Below are 20,518 nucleotides of genomic sequence, written 5' to 3'. Positions count from 1 at the left end.
CTTTTGTTCTGTGCGCGGTGTGAGAACTCGCATTGTCGTGATGGAGGATGATGCGGCGGTTGCAGTTCTCTTTACGGAGTTCAGAAACGACCTGTGGCAAACAAATGCTAGCATACCATTCTGCATTAACCGTTCTTTGTCTCTCAAGAGGAATAGTCGTAACATGGCCGGTTTTGGAGACAAACGTGGCCACCATTTTTTTTGCAACACTCCGTGAACGAACAATTTTTGTTGGCTTTAACTCATTTTCGAACACCCAAACTCGTGACTGGTTTTTTTTTCGGGTTCGTACGCGTATATCCAGGATTCGTCACCTGATACAATGTTGTATACAGGATTTGAGGGTACTGCGTGGAATCTTTCGAGAGTTCTGACGCACCAAGTAACGCGAGCCGCTTTTGGCTCTTCACAGAGCGAATGGGGTACCCATCGGGAAAACAACTTTCTTACACCTAATTGTTCATGCAAGATTATTTGTATTTGACTCATGCCAATGTCTAAAGTTGCCTGAATTTCGCGGTATGTCACATGTCGATCTTCCTCAATCAGCTTACGCACAGCATCAACGTTATCTTGGGTGACTGCAGTTTTTGGACGACCTTGACGGGGATCATCACTGAGCTTGATACGTCCTCGTTGAAACTCAGCAAACCAGCGATAAATTGTGGTTTTGGATGGGGCTTCATCACCAAATGCAGAAATCATCCGGTCAACACACTGTTTTTGTGTTAAACCACTTCGAAAGTCATAATAAATCATCGCTCTTGAATTTTCTCGAGTCAATTCCATATTCTCAACGACTAAACAAGTTTGACAAAACCTCGCGACAAGACCGAGAATCTTTTTTTAAATAAATAAATGGTATTCGATCTTTATAACCAAGGAGTTTTCAATTAAAAAGATTTTAATATGACAGGAACAGTGGAAATATTCCATTCCCGATACTTTTAGTGCAGACTAGTATGCATTGATTTTCATATCTAGCATACTTCGTTTGGAACTGTTTTCTCAGTATATAACTCTGTAATTGGTCGGAAATAATTTTATCAAGGTGGTTCATCTCAAACGTTTGTGTAACTTTTAAGTGATTGATCTACTACGAACTCAAATATTTTTCAATGCTTAAAGAAAAGACTGAAATTATTATTTAGTTGTAAGTTGGTGTATTTATCTATAGACGCATGTGTTAGTAGGAAAAATCCAGGAATCGGTCCTGATCATAAGGATAGAGTAGTTATGGTTAGTAATCAATGAATGAGATGATCAAAAGAGGTGATAATAAAAATGTTCCCTATATAAAATTTGATCCTAGAGTATAGTAAGCCCATTGAGTTTCTCACTGGATCTTCTCAGTAGGTCGCCATTCCGGTCCGGTGGTAGATTCTGCGAATCACTGCTCTTACTTGTACTAGTATTTTCAAATTCTCTCAAATTGAGTCTGTAAGCCTTAGGTGAGCTTGAACAGAATCTAAACTTTTTTTTATGATTGAAAGATTACTGGTGGCCCGAAGGCCCTTCCAGTTTCACCAGAACAGGTAGGCGAGCAAAAGCTCAGCCAGGAGGGGTGGGATTTGCTAACAACTGCCCGAACGCCTCCGAAGGAGACCTAACAACTCAAGAGCAATTGCTTCGCGAATGAATCTACTACCGGATCGGAATCGCGACCCGCTGAGAAGATCCGGCGAGAAACTCAGCGGGCTGATGCATGGGTTAGGTTGCACGTCGACCTCTTTGTCGAGTTCGACGAGTACGGTTACCGGGGTTCCTAAGCCTACTCCTAGTGTTAGCGCTTAAGACATCTAATGCAAAGGTTATTGGATCTGATAGATCTGTAAGGACGTGTCTAGGGCGTCGACGGTGACTGGCTCCTGCATGATCAGGATTCGGGGAGTAGTCAGCGGCGGCAACGATAAGGCGATTATTATGACGCATAGCCTTATCGAAGTACCGTTCCGACACTGACTTCGTGTATTTCTGAATTGATTCGAGGCCCAGGTCGTCGTGTAGGTCAACGTTCCTCACGAACCACGGAGCCCCGACGGCTAACCTGCAAAAGCGGGATTGAAGGGATTTGAGGGTGTCTATGTGTGTGCGGGCCGCCTGAGCGAACACCACACTCGCGTAAGTCATGACGGGCCTTATACAAGTTTTGTAATGTGTCACCTTGTTCCGAAGGGACATTTTACTCTGCTTACAGATCATGGGATGAACATGATGAGAATCTAACCTATGAGGTGTCATGCAATAACAATTACAACACATGTTCAGCATTCTGTTATATTGGGAATTATTGAACATACAAGACTTCTTTCAGGTCGCGATTCAGATTGGGGAGGTGTTGGTTGGGCTAATGTTTTTTTTTATTGCTTAGATGGGTGGACGAGCTCACAGCCCACCTGGTGTTAAGTGGTTAGTGGAGCCCATAGACATCTACAACGTAAATGCGCCACCCACCTTGAGATATAAGTTCTAAGGTCTCAGTGTAGTTACAACGGCTGCCCCGCCCTTCAAACCGAAACGCATTACTGCTTTACGGCAGAAATAGGCAGGGTGGCACCTACCCGTGCGGACCCACAAGAAGTCCTACCACCAGTAATGTTAGCAAATGCTCTAAAGTTGAGCCGGTGAGCTCACCAATCTATCCGCACGAAGCTGAAATAGCCTCTTAGACTATCCGCGAATTGGTAGGGAGAAAAAAGTTGTGTAGTAAGTTCGCGAAAATATTCGTCGCAAGTCAAACATTTCGTTTAGCAATACTCATACCTGTTCAAGACGATTGAGCGAAACGACACCCTACATTCGCTTCCTGAAGCAGTATTTTACGACATCATCCCGTTATCATAACATGGCAGGCCCTCGATTCGGAATCTTTATTGTAATTTTACGTTTTGTAGTCAGAACTGCTGAGTTTTCAAAATATTTCCAAATCTTTTTTTTTTTAAATCATTACCTAATTTTTCCCGTAGTTTTATCTCAAGCGGTATTTTGACAGTACTTTTTTCCGTACATAATTAACTTAATTTTTTTTGTTCGCTATCATCATAAAATCAGTACACTCGGCAAGATTGAAAACAATGATGACTGATCTCGCCACCGACAGGAAATTCAATAATTATTTTGTTATTGAATAATTTTCATATTTGTAGTTTGATTGAATAGATTTTCGAAATTATAAGCATACTGTATAATTTGTATATCATAGACGATGTTATGATTACACATACATAAATTGAGGGCAGAGGCAATTTCATACAAAACTAAAATTATCACGGAAGTTATAAAATTATTATAAGCGTAAACAGTTTTACCCATTGTCACTTAGGTATTACAAATACGGATGTGACAAAATAACTGTCAATTTTCAAGATTAGATTGATATAATGTTGTTTAGTTGTAATACTGTACGTTAGTATAAAAAGCATACGAACTGAAAGAGTGAAGCTTAGTAGAGATTTCAGGACAATACGACATGTCTCGATTGGTCTTGTTCTTCACTATTTTAGTCGTAGTTCAGGTACGTTGACTTATTTATACTAAAGGTCCCGCAGTAGCCGAAATTCGACTATAATTAATTGGAATTGTATAATAAGTTTGTACACTATTATTATTGTATTTTATACTTTTATAATCACAAAATTCGCCAAGGCTACACTATAAAAAATATTAATAAACACAAACAATATTTAGTCTATTCTCAAAGACGTTTAGAACAAAAGTTTGACAATAAATAGTATGCATGCGTGTGTGCGTCAAATACATGGTATGTAGTGTGTGTAATGTTTTCTTTATTGATTTAATGTATCTTTTACGCCTTATTTTAAAAAAATATTAGCATTGTGTACTTCTTATCTATATTCTCTATAAGTGTGGAAAATTTCATACTCCTCCGTCCGCGCAATTTACGTAAAAAGGGATACAAAGTTTTTGCTTCACGTATTAATATATAGATATTAGATGTATAGATAGAGAATATAGATAAGAAGTGCACAATGCTATTTTTTTTTAAATTATGAGTAAAAAATGCATTAAATCAATAATAAAAACATTACACACACTACCATGTACATTATTAAAAACATTATACAACATACACCCACGCACATAAAATATAGTTATAATACTCTTTTTTATTGTCAAACTTTTTTTATTGCTTATGATTTGGGGTTAAATTGACAATAGATTGAATATTGTTTGTCCTTATTAATATGCGTCCAAAGTGTAGTCTTGGCGAAATCTGTGATTATAGATGTAGTCTTTGACAATAGAATCTTAATAGTGTACAAACTTATAATTTCAATTAATTAGAGTCGAATTTCGACTACCGAGGGACCATTAGTTTTTTGTAAATAGAACAAACAGCCATATTGATTTTTGGGTTCGCTATGACACCAACAACAACCCATGAATGTAAACTGAAATAATGCACACATTAGAGATTTTTTTACTACCAAATAGGATTATTTTGACAATAATTTATGGAAAAAAAAAACATAATATGATAGTCGTCTTTACAGCGATCGTTTTTAATGATTACTCGCGATTAGCGATTCAAGCTTACGCTCTTATCTACAAAAGGCGAACGAGCTTACGGATTATCTGATATTAAGTGACTACCGAAACCCATAGAAATCAATACCTGAATGTCGCCACCCATCTTGATGCTTCAGCTCTATGTATAGACCTCATCGCAAACAGTGGGAATGTAAAATTTTATTTTGTGGGATCGATTTTTATTACTCGATTTTATAGAAGTAATTCATTAATATGTTGTATTCAAAAATTGTCTGCGGAATTTGAACACCAGCAAAGTCGTGTTACTCAATTCGTCGGGCGTCTGATCTCATATTCGTTTAGACCACAAATACATATCAAAGGTTTATGGGCATAACGACAAAAGGAAGATCTTCCACCGAGCGGGTGATATTCGATATGAATTCGATCCGAATGTTGTTGTTCGGGACTTTTGTTTATTATTTTTTTATTGCTTAGATAGGTGGATGAGCTCAAGGCCCACCTGGTGTTAAGTGGTTACTGGGGCCCATAGACATCTACAACTTAAATGCACCACCCACCTTGAGACATAAGTTCTAAGTTCTCAGTAAAGTTACAACGGCTACCCCACCCTTCAAACCGAAACGCATTACTGCTTCACGGTAGAAATAGGCAGGATGGTGGTACCTTTTTTTTTTTTTTTTTTTCGGGCCGGGAGCCGAACCTCCTACGAGGTCCCCGCGCCTAGGGGGCGCGCGGGGTATGTGAGACTCAACGATCTGCAGGTGTTGAGAGCAGATCGCGGGCCCAAGGATTTTAGGGCCCACCCACTAAACGACTCCCCTGCACTCTTACACCCGACGTCCGATCTCCGTCCGGGGTCAGAACCCGTTCAGAGTAGGGGGGTTCCCGCGGTCAACACTACAACCAGACACGCGGCGCCACCCCAAGGACGCCCGATCGACGGGTCGTCGAGGTGATAGTCGACGACCAACGACGTCGGTCTCCGCGGTACGGCGGCCCTACCAGGCCGCCCGGGCGGTGCCGCTGGTGTTCCGGGATACCCCGCTGGGCCAGAACCAGCCTGCCGGGTCGGAACGCGATACACCGCCGACCGGGTTGCTCTTCAACAGTATGTTCGGCGACGACAGCGACGACGAAAATGCGGACCGCATCGCAGTCCGCAGCCGCCGACGCGCCGTCCCGTCCTCCTGGTGCCAGCGCGCTAGAGTGACGGTAGCGTGCGGCGCAGCCTCAACCCCCTTAGGTCGCCCCGTGACCATCACCGGGAGGCGACTGCCTTCTCATAGGGGCTGGAGCTGGACAAACGCCCTCCTCCGACCCCCGGCCCGACGGCGGCGGCACGGCGCCGAGAGGGAAGAAGAGCTCTCCCTCTCCCTTTCCGCCGCCTCCTTCTGCGAGATGGTGGACTCGCAGAAGTCGAGCATCGCCTGCCAGGACTCGTCGCTGCCGAGCATCGTAGCCACGACGGTCGGAAGCAACAAGTCCGGTCCTATTTTTGCAACGAGGACGCGGCGCTGCTCCGCGAAAGCGGGGCAGTAGGCGAGCGTGTGCTCCGCCGTGTCCTCGTTGCAGCCACTGCAGTGGTGGCACTTCGGCGTCGGCTCCCTCTGGGCGACGAGGTGCAGGTAGCGACCGAAACAGCCGTGTCCCGTAAGCACCTGCGTCGCTCGGAAGGTGAGACGTCCTCGGTCGCGATTCACCCAGTCCGAGAGGACCGGGCGGATCGCCTCGACGGTCCGTCGCCCGTAGGCAGGGTCCGCCAGGCGGCGAGACCACGCCTCGAGCACGGCACGCCGAGATTGAAGCTTCCGCACTCGAACTTCCGCCGCGCCGGGACGCGGCTCCCCCCTGGAGCGGAGATCACATCGCCACGCGTAATCCGCAGCGAGCGCCTCCGCTTCCAGGTCCCAGGGAGGCGTCCCTCGAACCGCCCTGACCGCAATCGCCCGCTGTGGCCGTCGCAACGCCGCGACGTTGTCGAGGGTCAGGGCGTGGCACCACACGGGAGCCCCGTACAGTGCCATCCGCCGCACCACCCCCGTGTAGAGGCGGCGCACCACCACGTCAGGCCCCCCGACGTTCGGCAACAGCCGACTCAGCGAGCCGGCGGCTGCCATCAGTCGGGGACCTAATCTTTCAAAGTGAGCGCGGAAGCTCCAACGACCGTCCAGTACGAGACCGAGGTACCGCAACCCGGTCGCCTCAATCTCGACGCGAACGCCTCCGATCACGAGGTGGGCCCCCTGAGGCGGCGCTCTCCGGGCCCCGTGAAACAACAAGGATGGTGGTACCTACCCGAACTTATGCAAGCTTATCTTGAAAATGTCGTAAGCGAGATTCAGGCATCTATCAAATAGCTTGTGTCCTGTGATGGCTACCGCAACAGGTCTACGAACTTGTAATTGTAGTTACTTCTTGATATAATTTTATATAAGACATCAATATGATGCTCGGTTAAAACCAAAGTTTATTATTTTATTTGTTTCAATTACGCATCAAACTAAAAATCTACTACAATTACTACACTAACCATGTGAAAAGAAAGGAAAGACATTTAAATTATATTTTATAGTAAACTAGCGACCCGCCCTCCCTTCGCTTCGGAAACTGTAATTTATTATTAATTTTTCCACTATTTAATGGATGTTATTACACATATAAACCTTCTTCTTCAATCACTCTATCTATTAAAGAAAACCGCATCAAAATCCGTAGCGTAGTTTTAAAGATTTAAGCATACATAGGGACTGACAGATATAGGGACGGAGAAAGCGACTTTGTTTTATACTATGTAGCACACACAATCCTACAGATAAATTAATTTTGTAATTGCATATTTCTGCATATTTCGGTCACGGCTGTCTTAAAGATATCCTACATCCATTCGAACTGCTTTTCAAAACAACGCAAGCGCAGAAAATCCTAACGTTAGAGTCCACTTTATTTATACATACATAAAAAAAACAATCATATAAAGTTGCAATATTTGCTTTAAAGGTATCTTCCGAAGATGTCAGAGGATGTCCCCTTAAGAGACTTGTAAGTTTATTTAATCAAAAGTTCACAAGAGCACACCATAGATTATTTTCTAAAATATTTTATACACTTTTGTGATATGGTTTAGTTTTGCTTGCACAATAATCGTTACCGCAATATACGATATGTCAATTTTAATTAAATTGACCATATTAAAAATTACGATAACTTAATTTATCGTTTATAATTTCTAAGGAATTCTTTATTAATCTATACTTTAATTTCATAACCGAGATTGATAGTTGCTGCGTCAAAAAATACCCAAAACTATTTGACTCTGAGTTCATAACGGAATGCTACAACACACAGCGTAAGGCAAATGATAAGGTGAGTTAATAGTTTATTCATATAGTTCATTCTAGCAGAGCACACGTTGACCATATTTCATATCTAAAATGATTCATATTTCTTTCGTGTAGCAATCACGAATTTCGGTTTGAAAGCTACAAAAGCTCCAACGGGATGTGTGCAAGAAGACATGAGTGAAAAAGACTCGCATTTTTTAGAGATAAAAGGAAAAAAATATAGATGTTAATGCAACGTTGATGCAGGCACCTTTATAAACGTTTTACTACATTTTTTTTCTTGTTTCTTATTTTTTTATTACATAGATGGGTGGACGAGCTCATTCCCACCTGATGTTAAGTGGTTACCGGAGCCCATAAACTTCAAAAACGTAAATGCCGCCACCCATCTTGAGATATGAGTTCTAAAGTCTCACTATATAGTCTAGTCAACAAGTTCAAAAACGTGTTAAATAGACATAAAGCTCCTAAAAATATGTACGATAGCTCATTGGATGCGGAATGATGTCTACAAAAATGTTTTTTAAGGGCTTATTAGCACATAAAAAATTGCGATTGTTATAAACAAAATAAGATTAAAAAAAAAGGAATTTGGTTTTTCCTTAATAATTTCTAAAAAAATGATATTTAAGGAATTTTGAAAAAAGATCCTGAAAGAGGAGGAAATTTCCAATAAAAAAGTCCCAACTCCCGGAATTCTATCTCTATTATTTATAATTTTTTTTTAACGCTGAAAATAGCGCTCCGCGAGGTCGTTACGGCATAGGCGCGCCGTCTAAAAAGCCGGTATATCACCTAAAATAATTTTTTTATAGTATTAAATAACAATTTAAAAATTTGAATAAATTATGGTGTAATCTAAACACTTGAACGAAAAAAACCTCGGTGAAAAAAAAAATTTATATCGATTTTTCAAAAATTTACACCATTGTTAATTAACTAACTTTTTTCCAATCTCTGTTTTTATAAATTACGGTATAAAAGTTTCAATAATTCATCTATAATTTTTTCCCTTCGTGGAGCTCTTATCATTTAAGTACTTAATAAAGAAATGCAAAAAAAAATTTTTAATCTTTATTATTTTGATAATTATATATTTTTTTAATTAACTAAAAATTAAATTTCTAAAAAATGTTATGAAAAATAGTTTTTTTCCGAAATATCTTAATATTGCTGTTTTTGCATCTACCATAGGTATTAATTAACATTAAAAAAAAATTACGCAACTTGTTAAGAAATTGTTTATAAACAAATAAACTATTTTGGGATTTTTTAAAAAAAAAAAATTACCGTCTTATTGTATAGGTGAAATAATGATTTTTTTTTAAAAAAAATCTTAAATAAATGTTTTAATTGTTTAAAATCGTTTTTTTCATATTTCAATTGTTTAAATAATTAGTTAAGAAATTATTTTTTTCTTAAAAATCATCATTGACAATTTTCAGCGGATTGACAAACCAATACATTTTTTTATAAATAATTTCATTGTTTATTAACTTAACAATTTGTTATAAAAAAATAATATTTATCGTTATATTTTTTTTCGAAAACTACAAAAAATAACAAAAACAACCATACATAACAAAATATAGAAAAAAAAAATTTGTATTTTTTATAGCATTTTTAGATATTATATGATAATGAAATTACAGCCGTTACATAATTTGTCAAGTTATAAATTGTTATAACTTTTAAACTATAAGAGATACGGTAAAGGACACTCAGGTCATTTTTATAAAGGACTAGCGACCCGCCCTCGCTTCGCTTCGGAAACATTAAAACACACATGAAACCAAAAAAATAAAATTAAAAAAAATTGAAAAAAAAGTAGCCTATGTTCATCAGAGACAATGTCGGCTTCTAATGGAAAAAGAATTTTTCAAATCGGTCCAGTAGTTTCGGAGCCTATTCGAAACAAACAAACAAACAAATCTTTCCTCTTTATAATATTGGTATAGATTTATTTATCTTTAAAATAAATTCAAAATCGATCCTGTAACTATTGTTTATCAGTTATAAGCATTTGTTTATAAAAATTTAAGATTTTTTTGATATTTTTTGAAATTTCATAGCTTATAATTTGTTGAATAATATAGATACAGCTACGGACCCAAAAACTTTTTTGTTCTATGATAAAATATCTTTCTAATTACGTATAAATCATAGAAATATATAATTTTGTTTAAATAATACACTAGTTTTAATTTATACTTACCTCATTTACATTAACTAATTATTTAAACAATTGAAATATGAAAAAAACGATTTTAAACAATTAAAACATTTATTTAAGAAAAATTTTTTTTTAAAAATCATTATTTTACGTATACAATAAGATGGTAATTTTTTTTTTTTAAAAAATCCCAAAATAGTTTATTTGTTTATAAACAATTTCTTAACAAATAGCGTAATTTTTTTTTTTAAATGTTAATTAATACCTATGGTAGATGCAAAAAACAGCAATATTAAGATATTACGGAAAAAAACTATTTTTCATAACATTTTTTAGAAATTTAATTTTTTGTTAATTAAAAAAAATTATAATTATCAAAATAATAAAGATTAAAAATTTTTTTTTGCATTTCTTTATTAAGTACTTAAATGATAAGAGCTCCACGAAGGAAAAAAATTATAGATGAATTATTGAAACTTTTATACCGTAATTTATAAAAACAGAGATTGGAAAAAAGTTAGTTAATTAACAATGGTGTAAATTTTTGAAAAATCGATTTAAAATTTTTTTTTCACCGAGGTTTTTTTCGTTCAAGTGTTTAGATTACACCATAATTTATTCAAATTTTTAAATTGTTATTTAATACTATAAAAAAATTATTTTAGGTGATATACCGGCTTTTTAGACGGCGCGCCTATGCCGTAACGACCTCGCGGAGCGCTATTTTCAGCGTTAAAAAAAAATTATAAATAATAGAGATAGAATTCCGGGAGTTGGGACTTTTTTATTGGAAATTTCCTCCTCTTTCAGGATCTTTTTTCAAAATTCCTTAAATATCATTTTTTTAGAAATTATTAAGGAAAAACCAAATTCCTTTTTTTTTAAATCTTATTTTGTTTATAACAATCGCAATTTTTTATGTGCTAATAAGCCCTTAAAAAACATTTTTGTAGACATCATTCCGCATCCAATGAGCTATCGTACATATTTTTAGGAGCTTTATGTCTATTTAACACGTTTTTGAACTTGTTGACTAGACTAATAGTTACTTACCCGTACGGACTCAGGTCCTACTTCCTAATAGAGGTTCTACTACCAGTAATTACGCAAATTATAATTTTGCGGGTTTGATTTTTATTACACGATGTTATTACTTCACAATGGAAGTAAATCGTGAACATATGTTAAGTACGTATTTCATTAGAAAAATTGGTACTTCTCAGCGGAATTCGAACACCGATGTGTCACAACATACGAACGCACCGTCTTATCCTTTCGGCCACGACGACTGTTCTCTACAGATCTTTAACAAGTCAGCAGAGCAGACGGCTTGTCTACGGACACCGTTGCATCGCACGACCCGAATGCACCGGACGTTTTATCCTGTAGGCCAGGACGACTTCTTACATTAAATCGGCGACCAATAATATCGGATAGGAATTTGTGGAAATCATATTCGAAACAAACTTAGTTATACGTGTATAGTTATACGTGTTTCATTATAGTGTGAAAGAGATATGTGTGCCGCAAGAAAACTCAACTTGTTGACGGAAGAGGATTCAATAAACAAAGATGCACTCCTACGTTTCGTTGAAGAAGCATTCAAAACGGAGATAGATTTGGTTAATGCCATAAAGAAGAAGTGCTTCGAAGAAGATATTTCTAATATTGGCAAACCAGAAATGTGTGAGGTCGCAAAGTACAAGATTTGTATTACGTCTCGAATGGCCGAGGTGAAAATAATAATTACTTTTATTCTTAACCAACTATAAATCAGATAGAAGGATTTACTGGTGGTAGGAGCTCTTGTGAGTCCGCGCGGGTAGGTACCACCACCCTGCCTATTTCTGCAGTGAAGCAGTAATGCGTTTCGGTTTGAAGGGTGGGGCAGCCGTTGTAACTATACTTGAGACCTTAGAACTTATATCCCAAGGTGGGTGGCGCATTTATGTTGTAGATGTCTATGGGCTCCAGTAACCACTTAACACCAGGTGGGTTGTGAGCTCGTCCACCCATCTAAGCAATAAAAAGTATAACGGCTGTCTCACTTTTCAAACTGAAATACAATGCAGCTTCGCGATAGATATTATTATTTTTCTATTTGAATAACTCTAAAGACATTCGACTGGAAATTTGATTCCTGGAGAGCTATTGTGACATTCACATGTCCAATACTCTTATTGGTACCAATACCATTGGTAAATGGTAACGGAAATATTAATCATAGAACCATACACAACACAAGCAAATTTTCAAAACAGAGCTGTCATATGAATAAAACAATGCTTTTTTATATCAGTTTTGTTTTTACTTGAGGGATAACGTTCGATAGTTGATAATTTTGATCTAGTACAACACGCATAAGAGATTGTTAATTACAGGACTGCCCGGAATGGGACATCAAAGGAATCTGCAGCAGTGCTCGACAGAAGGTTGAAAATTTCATGAAAATGTTGTCCTGAAGACTCGATTTTCTAAATAAAGTAAATATTAAATACACGCGAAACAAGCATTCAAAACGATTGTATTTTTTTTTTTGGGAAAACTAAAAACTAAGTTTGAATACTGAGTAATTTCAGAAAGTAAAAAACTGTAAATTATATGTATTTCAATCAGTTAATTCATTGATTTATAGTCTATTATTTATTATGTTTATCGTATCATTATTCATATTATTATCATATCATATCATTATCAAATTATTGTATTATATTATCTAACATGTCTTTGTTTTGTAGCATGCTTAAGTTTTTTGTATTATTTAACCCCGGTTGAAGGAACTCACAGGAAAATGTCACGCCCTAGCTTGAAACATGAGTTCTAAGTCTTAGGTTTTACAGTACAACAACTGCCCCTATTTTCAAACTGGAAAGCATTACTGCTTCACATCAGAAAAAAGCAGAGTGATGGTGGCTCACAAGACTCCGTATCACCATGTTTCAAAATAGATGCCTCTATAATTTCTATAATATAAGGATACAACATACATTCGTATCATAAATTTTGGGAATCATCATTATATATAAATGTGTGGAACTAATTACCTTCGATGATAGGTGTTAATCCCATTACCATAAGAAGCTAGTCATTTTGTACAAAGCTTAATTTAGGTTACCGGCCACACCTCGCTGGGAAGTTCCGCGTAGTGTGTTACCGGGTTGCCGCAAACGAGTTAAGTTTTCACTATTTCTAGCATGCTGCAGGTAGTTGAAAGACATAGTATTTCTATGGCTCTGTCAAAATCTGCTGAGTTTTTTTAATTTTTCTACATCAGGAATACCAGAGATAGACCTAAGGACTACTGCCTACGCCTAAATTGATGTGGTTGTTAGAGATTTCATAACTTCTAACTTGTAACCATAAATAGCAATGACTTGTAAAAAATTATCATTTTAAAACGAAATTGAATGAAACAAATCAAACAAATCAAAAGGTACGGCAATATGACCGTGTTGATTATACCTATTAAACCAATTACTACAAGGGTTGTTGTAATTGTTTTTTATCAATTCATGTTCTTCCTTGATCTTGTTTCACAGAAATTGGCTTTCAGAAAGTTTCAGAATTTACAACAATTTTAGCTACTGCAACTCATGTTAGTTTTATAAAAGATTTCAGACCAATTTTAGTATCAGAACCGTAGATCTTTTGGTAAATTCGTTGCGAAAAACTAGACAAGTTTAGCTTCCCCTTGGGTACTTGTAATCTTTGTTCTATCTAGCTCGTTGAATCTTGCTTATAGCATACAGGATTATCTCAGTAAGATGTTAGATCACTGATTCTCAACCACTGTGCCGCGGCACTTTTGTGTGCCGCCAAATTTCAAAAGTGTGCCGCCAAATTTTGCAAATATATAACAATGTTAATATTATTAAATTATATCATTTAAAAAGAAAAATATTTTTACATGAATATATATTGAAATCCACAAAAAAAAAAATTTTATTATTTGCTTTGCAACGCGGTTTTTCTTAGTGCCAAATTATGATGAAGCGGCGTGTATAGCAATAGGAATAATAATATGTCTCAAGTCAGCGCACACTTGCCACTTCTGCGTACAAAACGTGTTGTTTTAGTGATAGTTGGTATTCACAAGGTGTTGCATAGTAGTTACTGCACCTTTTCTTTCGTTAAAATTGGCAAATGTATGTCATTCGGTAGTAAGTAAATAATTTTTATCTTTTTCTTTGTGTGCCGCCAAATTTTGAAATCGTTAAATATTTGCCGCAACAAAAAAAAGGTTCAGAATCACTGTGTTAGATGTTCAGTTTACAAGAATAGTAATGAAATCTGGAAAAAAAACTTTGATTAATAATACTGTTTATCAAATATCTCTGAACAAAATAAAATAACACAAAGCTTATCCTGGTAAATCGTAAACTTTTTAACATTCCACTTTTTTTGGGAATTTCAAAAACAAACCTAACGCATATTCATTACTGCAGCATCCTGACTACACTCAACGACCCACTTCCTTGACAACGAACGTAGTTCTTACCTTTATTAAGAGCTTCAGATAATGCACCTACTGTTTATTAACTGTTTAAACTGTCAAGATCCCGACCCTTAAATGTCAAAGTTTAATCTGCAGTACTGTTGAAATGGCGCAAGTAAAAAGGTCCATAGGCTTGTTTACTTTCATTGGGCCTCAGAAGAGTAAATTTACTAAAATAATAGACTAAATATTTAGACGAAGCTCTTGACTGATATGATGCTAGGTAGTTGCCGAAGCCCGTCGAAATCACGACCTGAATGCTCCAACACACCTCAACGCTTGAGGTCGACCTCAAGGCTAAGTCACAATAATGCTATGTAGCAGCTTTTCCATCCTTCAAATAAAAACACACTCTTGCTCCTCTGTATACGTAAAGAAGATCGTGATGTATTTCTAGTAATTAGACAAATTGATTTTTTTACTTCACTGCTACAAAGCTAAGTGCAAACTAACTAGCAATCGACCAAATTAACTGATTTTCAGATTACACTGATAGCACTATAGGAATCTTTCAGCTCACTATGAGACATAAAATTTAATTCTATACTGTGTTAGTATGCGGGCTGTTCCGGCGTCCCGAGAGAGAGGGTGATGGGAGAGATGTGCTCCGAACTAAACGCTTCACTCTCCCCCTTTTCCTTTTCATGAGCTCTGTCTCATGCGAGGTTCGGACGTGGGTTGTTGAGCGACAGGAGGTTTTAGTCGGTTGGACTCCGACATACCCCACCCGCCACCCCCAGTGAAGAGTGAGAGTCCGACGATTTCCTCCTGACCAAAAAAAAAGTATGGGAGACTACCTACTACTACTGCCTACTATGTATTATCCGAAGTACAAATTGTTTATCCTAAAGGAAAGTTAGTTTTTTCCCCCGAAAATGATTCACTTTCTAGTAGGGTAGGATACTCATTATTGAGCTCAGATTTCAAATTCGTTTTGAAATCAAATCTCAGTTTTGTAAATGAGTATTAAAATTTCGATAATTGGAATCATATTAAAATCACATTAGCTCAAACAAATTGACTCGGCTAACGAGATTTTCCAATGCGCATGTAATCCGCCCATACCATAACTTCATATTTGCAAATCGTTTCATTACAGAAAAATAAATTGTGAATAACATTTTTATAAAACAATGCAATCTGTAAAGTATTAATCTTTGATTTTATTTTCAGAATTATAAGGCTTTGATTTCATGGGAGCGCTCAAAGTAGATAATATTGTAAAAATCCACTTCGAATACTATAATAAATATAGTTTTTTTTTTTTTTTTTTTCCTACCTATGCTGATAGCCTTGAGAGGCTATTTCAGCTTCGCCCTAACGTTAGTAGGTGAGCTCGCGGGGCTCAACCGGAGAGTTGCTAACACTGACCCTTTTTTTTTTTTTTTTTTTTGTCAGGAGGAAATCGCCGGACTTCCGCCCTTCACTGGGGATGAAGGGCGGGGCATGTCGGAGTCGAACCGACTAAAACCTCCTGTCTCTCAACAACCAACGTCCAAACCTCGCATGAGACAAAACTCATGAAAAGGCAAAGGGGGGAAAGTGAAGCGTTTAGTGCGGAGCACATCTCTCCCATCACCCTCCCCCTCGGGACGCCGGACTGGCGGTCGTCGGCGCCACGACCACCAGCCCTCTCGGTCGGCAGGCTATCCGAAGCCCGCCTAGATGGCGCCGGTTAGAATGGTCTATCCTACGGAATACCCCGCTGGGTCAGAACCAGCGTGGGTTGAGGATAGCCGGCCTTCCATCACCCGGATGCTCATGCATAAAACGCGTGCAGAGCAGCTTGCACGTCGTCTTCTTAGGCCCCCTTCGCCGGTCCCCAGGCCGACATGTGAGGGGACCCGAAACACTTAGAGGGCCAGGGCTTGGGCGATATCCGCCTCCCTGGCCCCCGCTCGACGGCGGCGGGCCTGTGCGTCTCTCACGCGCCCCGCCGCCTCCTTCTGCGAGATGGTGCACTCGCAGAAGTCGAGCATCGCCTTCCACGACTCGTCGTCACCGAGCATCGATGCCACAACACTCGGCAACGACAAGTCGTTTCCTATTTTTGCGACGAGGACACGGCGCCACCCCTCCCATGCGGGGCAGGCGACGAGCGTGTGCTCCGCCGTGTCCAAGTCGCAACCACAATGGTGGCACTCTGCCGTCGGCTCGGCTCCGATCCGGTGCAGGAACTCACCGAAGCAACCATGCCCAGTGAGCACCTGCGTGAGCCGGAAAGTGAGGCGTCCTCTGTCACGATTCACCCAGTTCACAAGAACCGGGCGAATCGCCTCGACGGTCCTACGACCAGCCGAAGGATCGGCCAGCCGTCTAGACCATGACTCCAGTACGGACCGCCGAGATTGGGCCCTCCGCGCTCTGACCACACTGGGGCTGGGACGCGCCACGCCCCGTACACGAAGGTCAGCCCGCCACTGATAGTCAGCAGCGAGCGCCTCCGCCTCCAGGACCCAAGGCGGTGTCCCAGCCAGTACACACGCCGCCTCGAAAGAGATGGTGCGATAACCACGGATAACCCTGACCGCGATGGTGCGTTGCGGCCGTTGCAGCAGCTTCGCTACCCCCACGGCCAGGGACTGGCCCCACACGGGCGCCCCGTATAGGGCCATTGATCGCACCACCCCTGTATAGAGACGGCGCGTCACCTGGTCAGGCCCCCCAACATTGGGAAGGAGCCGGCTTAACGCGCCGGCCACCCCCAACAAACGAGGGACCAGATTCTGAAAGTGAGCACGGAAGGTCCAACGACTGTCTAGAATGAGGCCGAGGTACTTCAACTGCACCCCGACCCCGATACGGACGCCTCCAACCACGATATGGGCATCGACAGGTGGCACTCTCCGGGGCCTGTGGAACCACATGGCCTCGGATTTACTGAGCGCCACGTCGAGGCCCAATCTCCTGATTTTGCCGACGACATGCGCCACCCCAGCCGTAGCAAGACGGGCAGACTCAGCAAAACTCCCCCCCCGGGCCACGACCAACGTGTCGTCTGCGTAACAGATTACGCTCAGGCCCGGGAGGAGGGCACCCCTCAGCACCCAGTCATACCCGATATTCCACAAAAGAGGGCCGAGCACCGACCCCTGTGGAACACCGCGCACGACCGGGAACCGGTGCACGATCCCACCGTGTCCGGTACACGTGACCGATCTGTCTTCCAAGTAGGAACCCACCAGCCGGCGAAGGTAGGGGGGCACTCCGTGTCGTTCCAGCGCCCCCCCTATCACGGACCAGGGCAGGGTGTTGAACGCATTGGCGATATCGAGTGACACCGCCAAAGCCACCCCACCCCCGGAAACGGCCTCATCCGAGAGGGCCCGCACGCGAAGGATCGCGTCTACCGTTGAGCGGCCCTCTCGGAAGCCATATTGCTCCGCCGACAGATCGGGTCCCACCCTGACCAGATGCTGGATGATGCGGGCTGCCAGAATGCGTTCCAGCAGCTTGCCCACCTCATCCAGCAACACGATGGGACGGTACCCGGCAGCAGTATCCGCCGGGCGCCCCTCCTTTCTCAACAGCACGAGTCTGCCCGTCCTCCACGATGAAGGAAACCGTCCCGACTCGAGGCAGGAGTTGTAAAGCCTCAAGAGTCGGTCCCCCAGGGCACCAAGAGCCAAGGCCCAAACCCGGCCATGGACACCGTCCGGGCCGGGTGCAGTGTCCTTCGCGCACATTTTGCGCACGGCCACACGGAGCTCCGCCCCCGTTATATGGGGCACCTCGGCAGGGACTTCGCCGTCGTATTCCGGCGGCGAGTCCATAGCGGGCGCGACAAATCCCTCCCGCTCCTGCGGGAACAGTGCCGAGACGATGTCCCGCAGCTGCTGAGGCTGGAGACGCTCCGTGATCGGGGGGCCCATGGGCGCATTTTATTGCGCACCATATGATAGGGCCGCCCCCACGGATCCTCATCCAGCGTCTCCAGGAGACCCTCCATGTGTTGATCCTTGGCTCTTCTGATGGCCAGCTGCAGTGCCCTCTGTGCGACGCGAAATGCGGCGTGCAGCCGGGCCTCTGCCGCCGCGAACGCAACTGGATCGTTGCGCCGCGGCAGGCGGCGGCGGCGATGCCTGGCGCACTCGCGCCTCGCCCGAACGCACTCCACGCGGAGTTGCGCAATTTCGGGCGACCACCAGTACGCCTGGCGATTAGGAAGTCGAGGGCCGATCCGGGGCATCGACACATCACAGATGCGACGCATCGTGTCCCGAAACCACCCTGCCTCGCCCTCGACCTCGACCGGGTGTGGACGCATGGGCGCCCACGCCGCCACTGTAGAGGCTTCCATCAGGAGCTCCTTATTCAGGCGCTTCAGTGCCCACTTGGGGAATGACCGGGACGCACCACGGGGGTGGTCCCCGAGGGCGTCCGCGACTGCGGAGCGGGCGGAGAGATCAAACCGAATATATCGGTGATCTGACAACGTCTCCGCCCCCTCCAAAACCCTCCAGTCGCGGATACGGCGCGCGATGGCCGGGCTCGCGAACGTAACGTCCACAATAGACTCGCCCTGCCACCGCACGCACGTCGCAACCGACCCTCTATTCAACAAACAGAGGCCGGCCGCGTTCGCCCACCTCTCCAGTAGCCTACCACGAGCGTCTGAGCGGGGGAGCCCCATGCGATAGACTTCGCATTGAGGTCCCCCGCGAGAATCACTGGACGAGGAGCGAGGCGGCGAGCAATCGCCCCGATCTCGCCCAGGAAATGCCCGAACTCGACGGTAGGCCTGTTCGGAGAGAAGTACGCCCCGATCACGACGGTCCCTTCCAGCTGCACCGCGACGAACCCTTGACCCCTGGTCACCATCGCCAGGGGGGGATCGCCGCGTCTCTTCGTATGACTATGGCCGCCAGGCCGCCGTCGTCCCCAAACCAACAATCATTTGCTGGGGGAACGAAGTACGGCTCGGCGACCACAGCCACATCTATGGACCGCTCCGCCATGCTCTGAGACAGCATGTCCTGAGCTCTGGCGGAGTGGTTCAGGTTTCCTTGGAGGAAGCGATAGGTGCGGTCCATTACTGTTGGACCACATCCATCGCCCCCTCCCCTTCACCGCTGCCCCCGCCCTCCGGCGCCGGCGCCGCAGCGGGGATTACAGCGTCGGCCAGTGCTCCTCTGGCCAACCTTCTCTTTTGCCGGCGCCTTGATTTCCGGCGCCGGTTGCGTTCGGTATTATTACCGGACGGGAAACACGCCTTGCCTCCCGCCCGGTGGTTTGCCCTGCGTCCGGCTGCAGCGCACAAAGCGCAATGTGGGTCAGCCATGCAGGACGCCGCTTTATGGCCCGGCTGGCCGCAGCGGAAACACAAACCGCTGCGGTCAACCGAGCTGGTGCACCTAGCGAGGCCGTGCCCCGTGCTAAAGCATCGGAGGCATCGCCAGGCACGTGGTTCTTGGAGACGCACGTGGGCCGCTATCCAGCCCACGCGCAGTCTCCCCGGATCCCCCGCCGATCTTCCCGGTGGAGGAGTGGCCAAGGAAGTGGCTGCCTCCACAGGGCAGCGCGCCCACGCCGACCTGGCCCCGGAATACCCTAAGCGAAGTTCACCGACGGTCACGCTCTCCGGGGCACATCCCCCCTGAGCGGCTATCGCGGCTGCCACCTCCTCCTTGGTGGCGCAATCATCCAGGCCGGTGATCCTAATCTCTGCCATCCTCACCGGCCTGTGCACGCGCACCCCTTCCTCCGGCAACGCCACGCGGAGCGTCGCCACTAGTCTATCCGCGATGCCAGAACTATCGGCACCGGGACACTCCAGTAGCTTCGCCCCATTGGCGGTCTGCCGGAAGCGGAGGCCCTCCTCCTCTGCTCCAATTTCTTTCAAATTTACGGCCGCGCGCGCCCGGGCCATAACCTCATTATAGGTGAGGCCCTTTTCGGCGGCGGCCGGCAGCAACGTCACTACAACGGCAGCCGACCCCGCTGCGCGCGGCTTCTTCTTTTTGTTTTTCGTCTTGCTAGCGGCCGGTGCTCGAC

The 20,518-nt window shown here is 43.3% G+C and overlaps 1 protein-coding gene across 1 annotated transcript; it reads left to right on the top strand.

The window, feature by feature from the left end:
* Positions 1 to 7,516: 7,516 nt before the first annotated feature.
* Positions 7,517 to 12,549, top strand: LOC149501751 (uncharacterized). Its single transcript, XM_089731926.1, has 4 exons — positions 7,517 to 7,554; positions 7,786 to 7,878; positions 11,535 to 11,762; positions 12,411 to 12,549. The coding sequence occupies exons 3-4, from the start codon at positions 11,547 to 11,549 to the stop codon at positions 12,489 to 12,491; spliced, it is 297 nt and encodes a 98-aa protein (XP_089588052.1). The 5' UTR covers positions 7,517 to 7,554; positions 7,786 to 7,878; positions 11,535 to 11,546; the 3' UTR covers positions 12,492 to 12,549.
* Positions 12,550 to 20,518: the final 7,969 nt, after the last annotated feature.

The sequence above is a fragment of the Bombyx mandarina genome, chromosome 12 (assembly GCF_030267445.1).
Source record: "Bombyx mandarina strain Sakado chromosome 12, ASM3026744v2".
In the NCBI taxonomy this organism is placed as follows: Eukaryota; Metazoa; Arthropoda; class Insecta; order Lepidoptera; family Bombycidae; genus Bombyx; species Bombyx mandarina.
The sequence above is the reverse complement of the archived record's forward strand: the minus strand, read 5'-3'. Positions and strand labels throughout refer to the sequence as shown.

Coding starts and splice junctions, on each gene's coding strand:
- LOC149501751 (XM_089731926.1), top strand. CDS start 11,547: ATGTGTGCCGCAAGAAAACTCAACTTGTTGACGGAAGAGGATTCAATA. Junction 11,763..12,410: donor TTACGTCTCGAATGGCCGAG/GTGAAAATAATA, acceptor TGTTAATTACAG/GACTGCCCGGAATGGGACAT.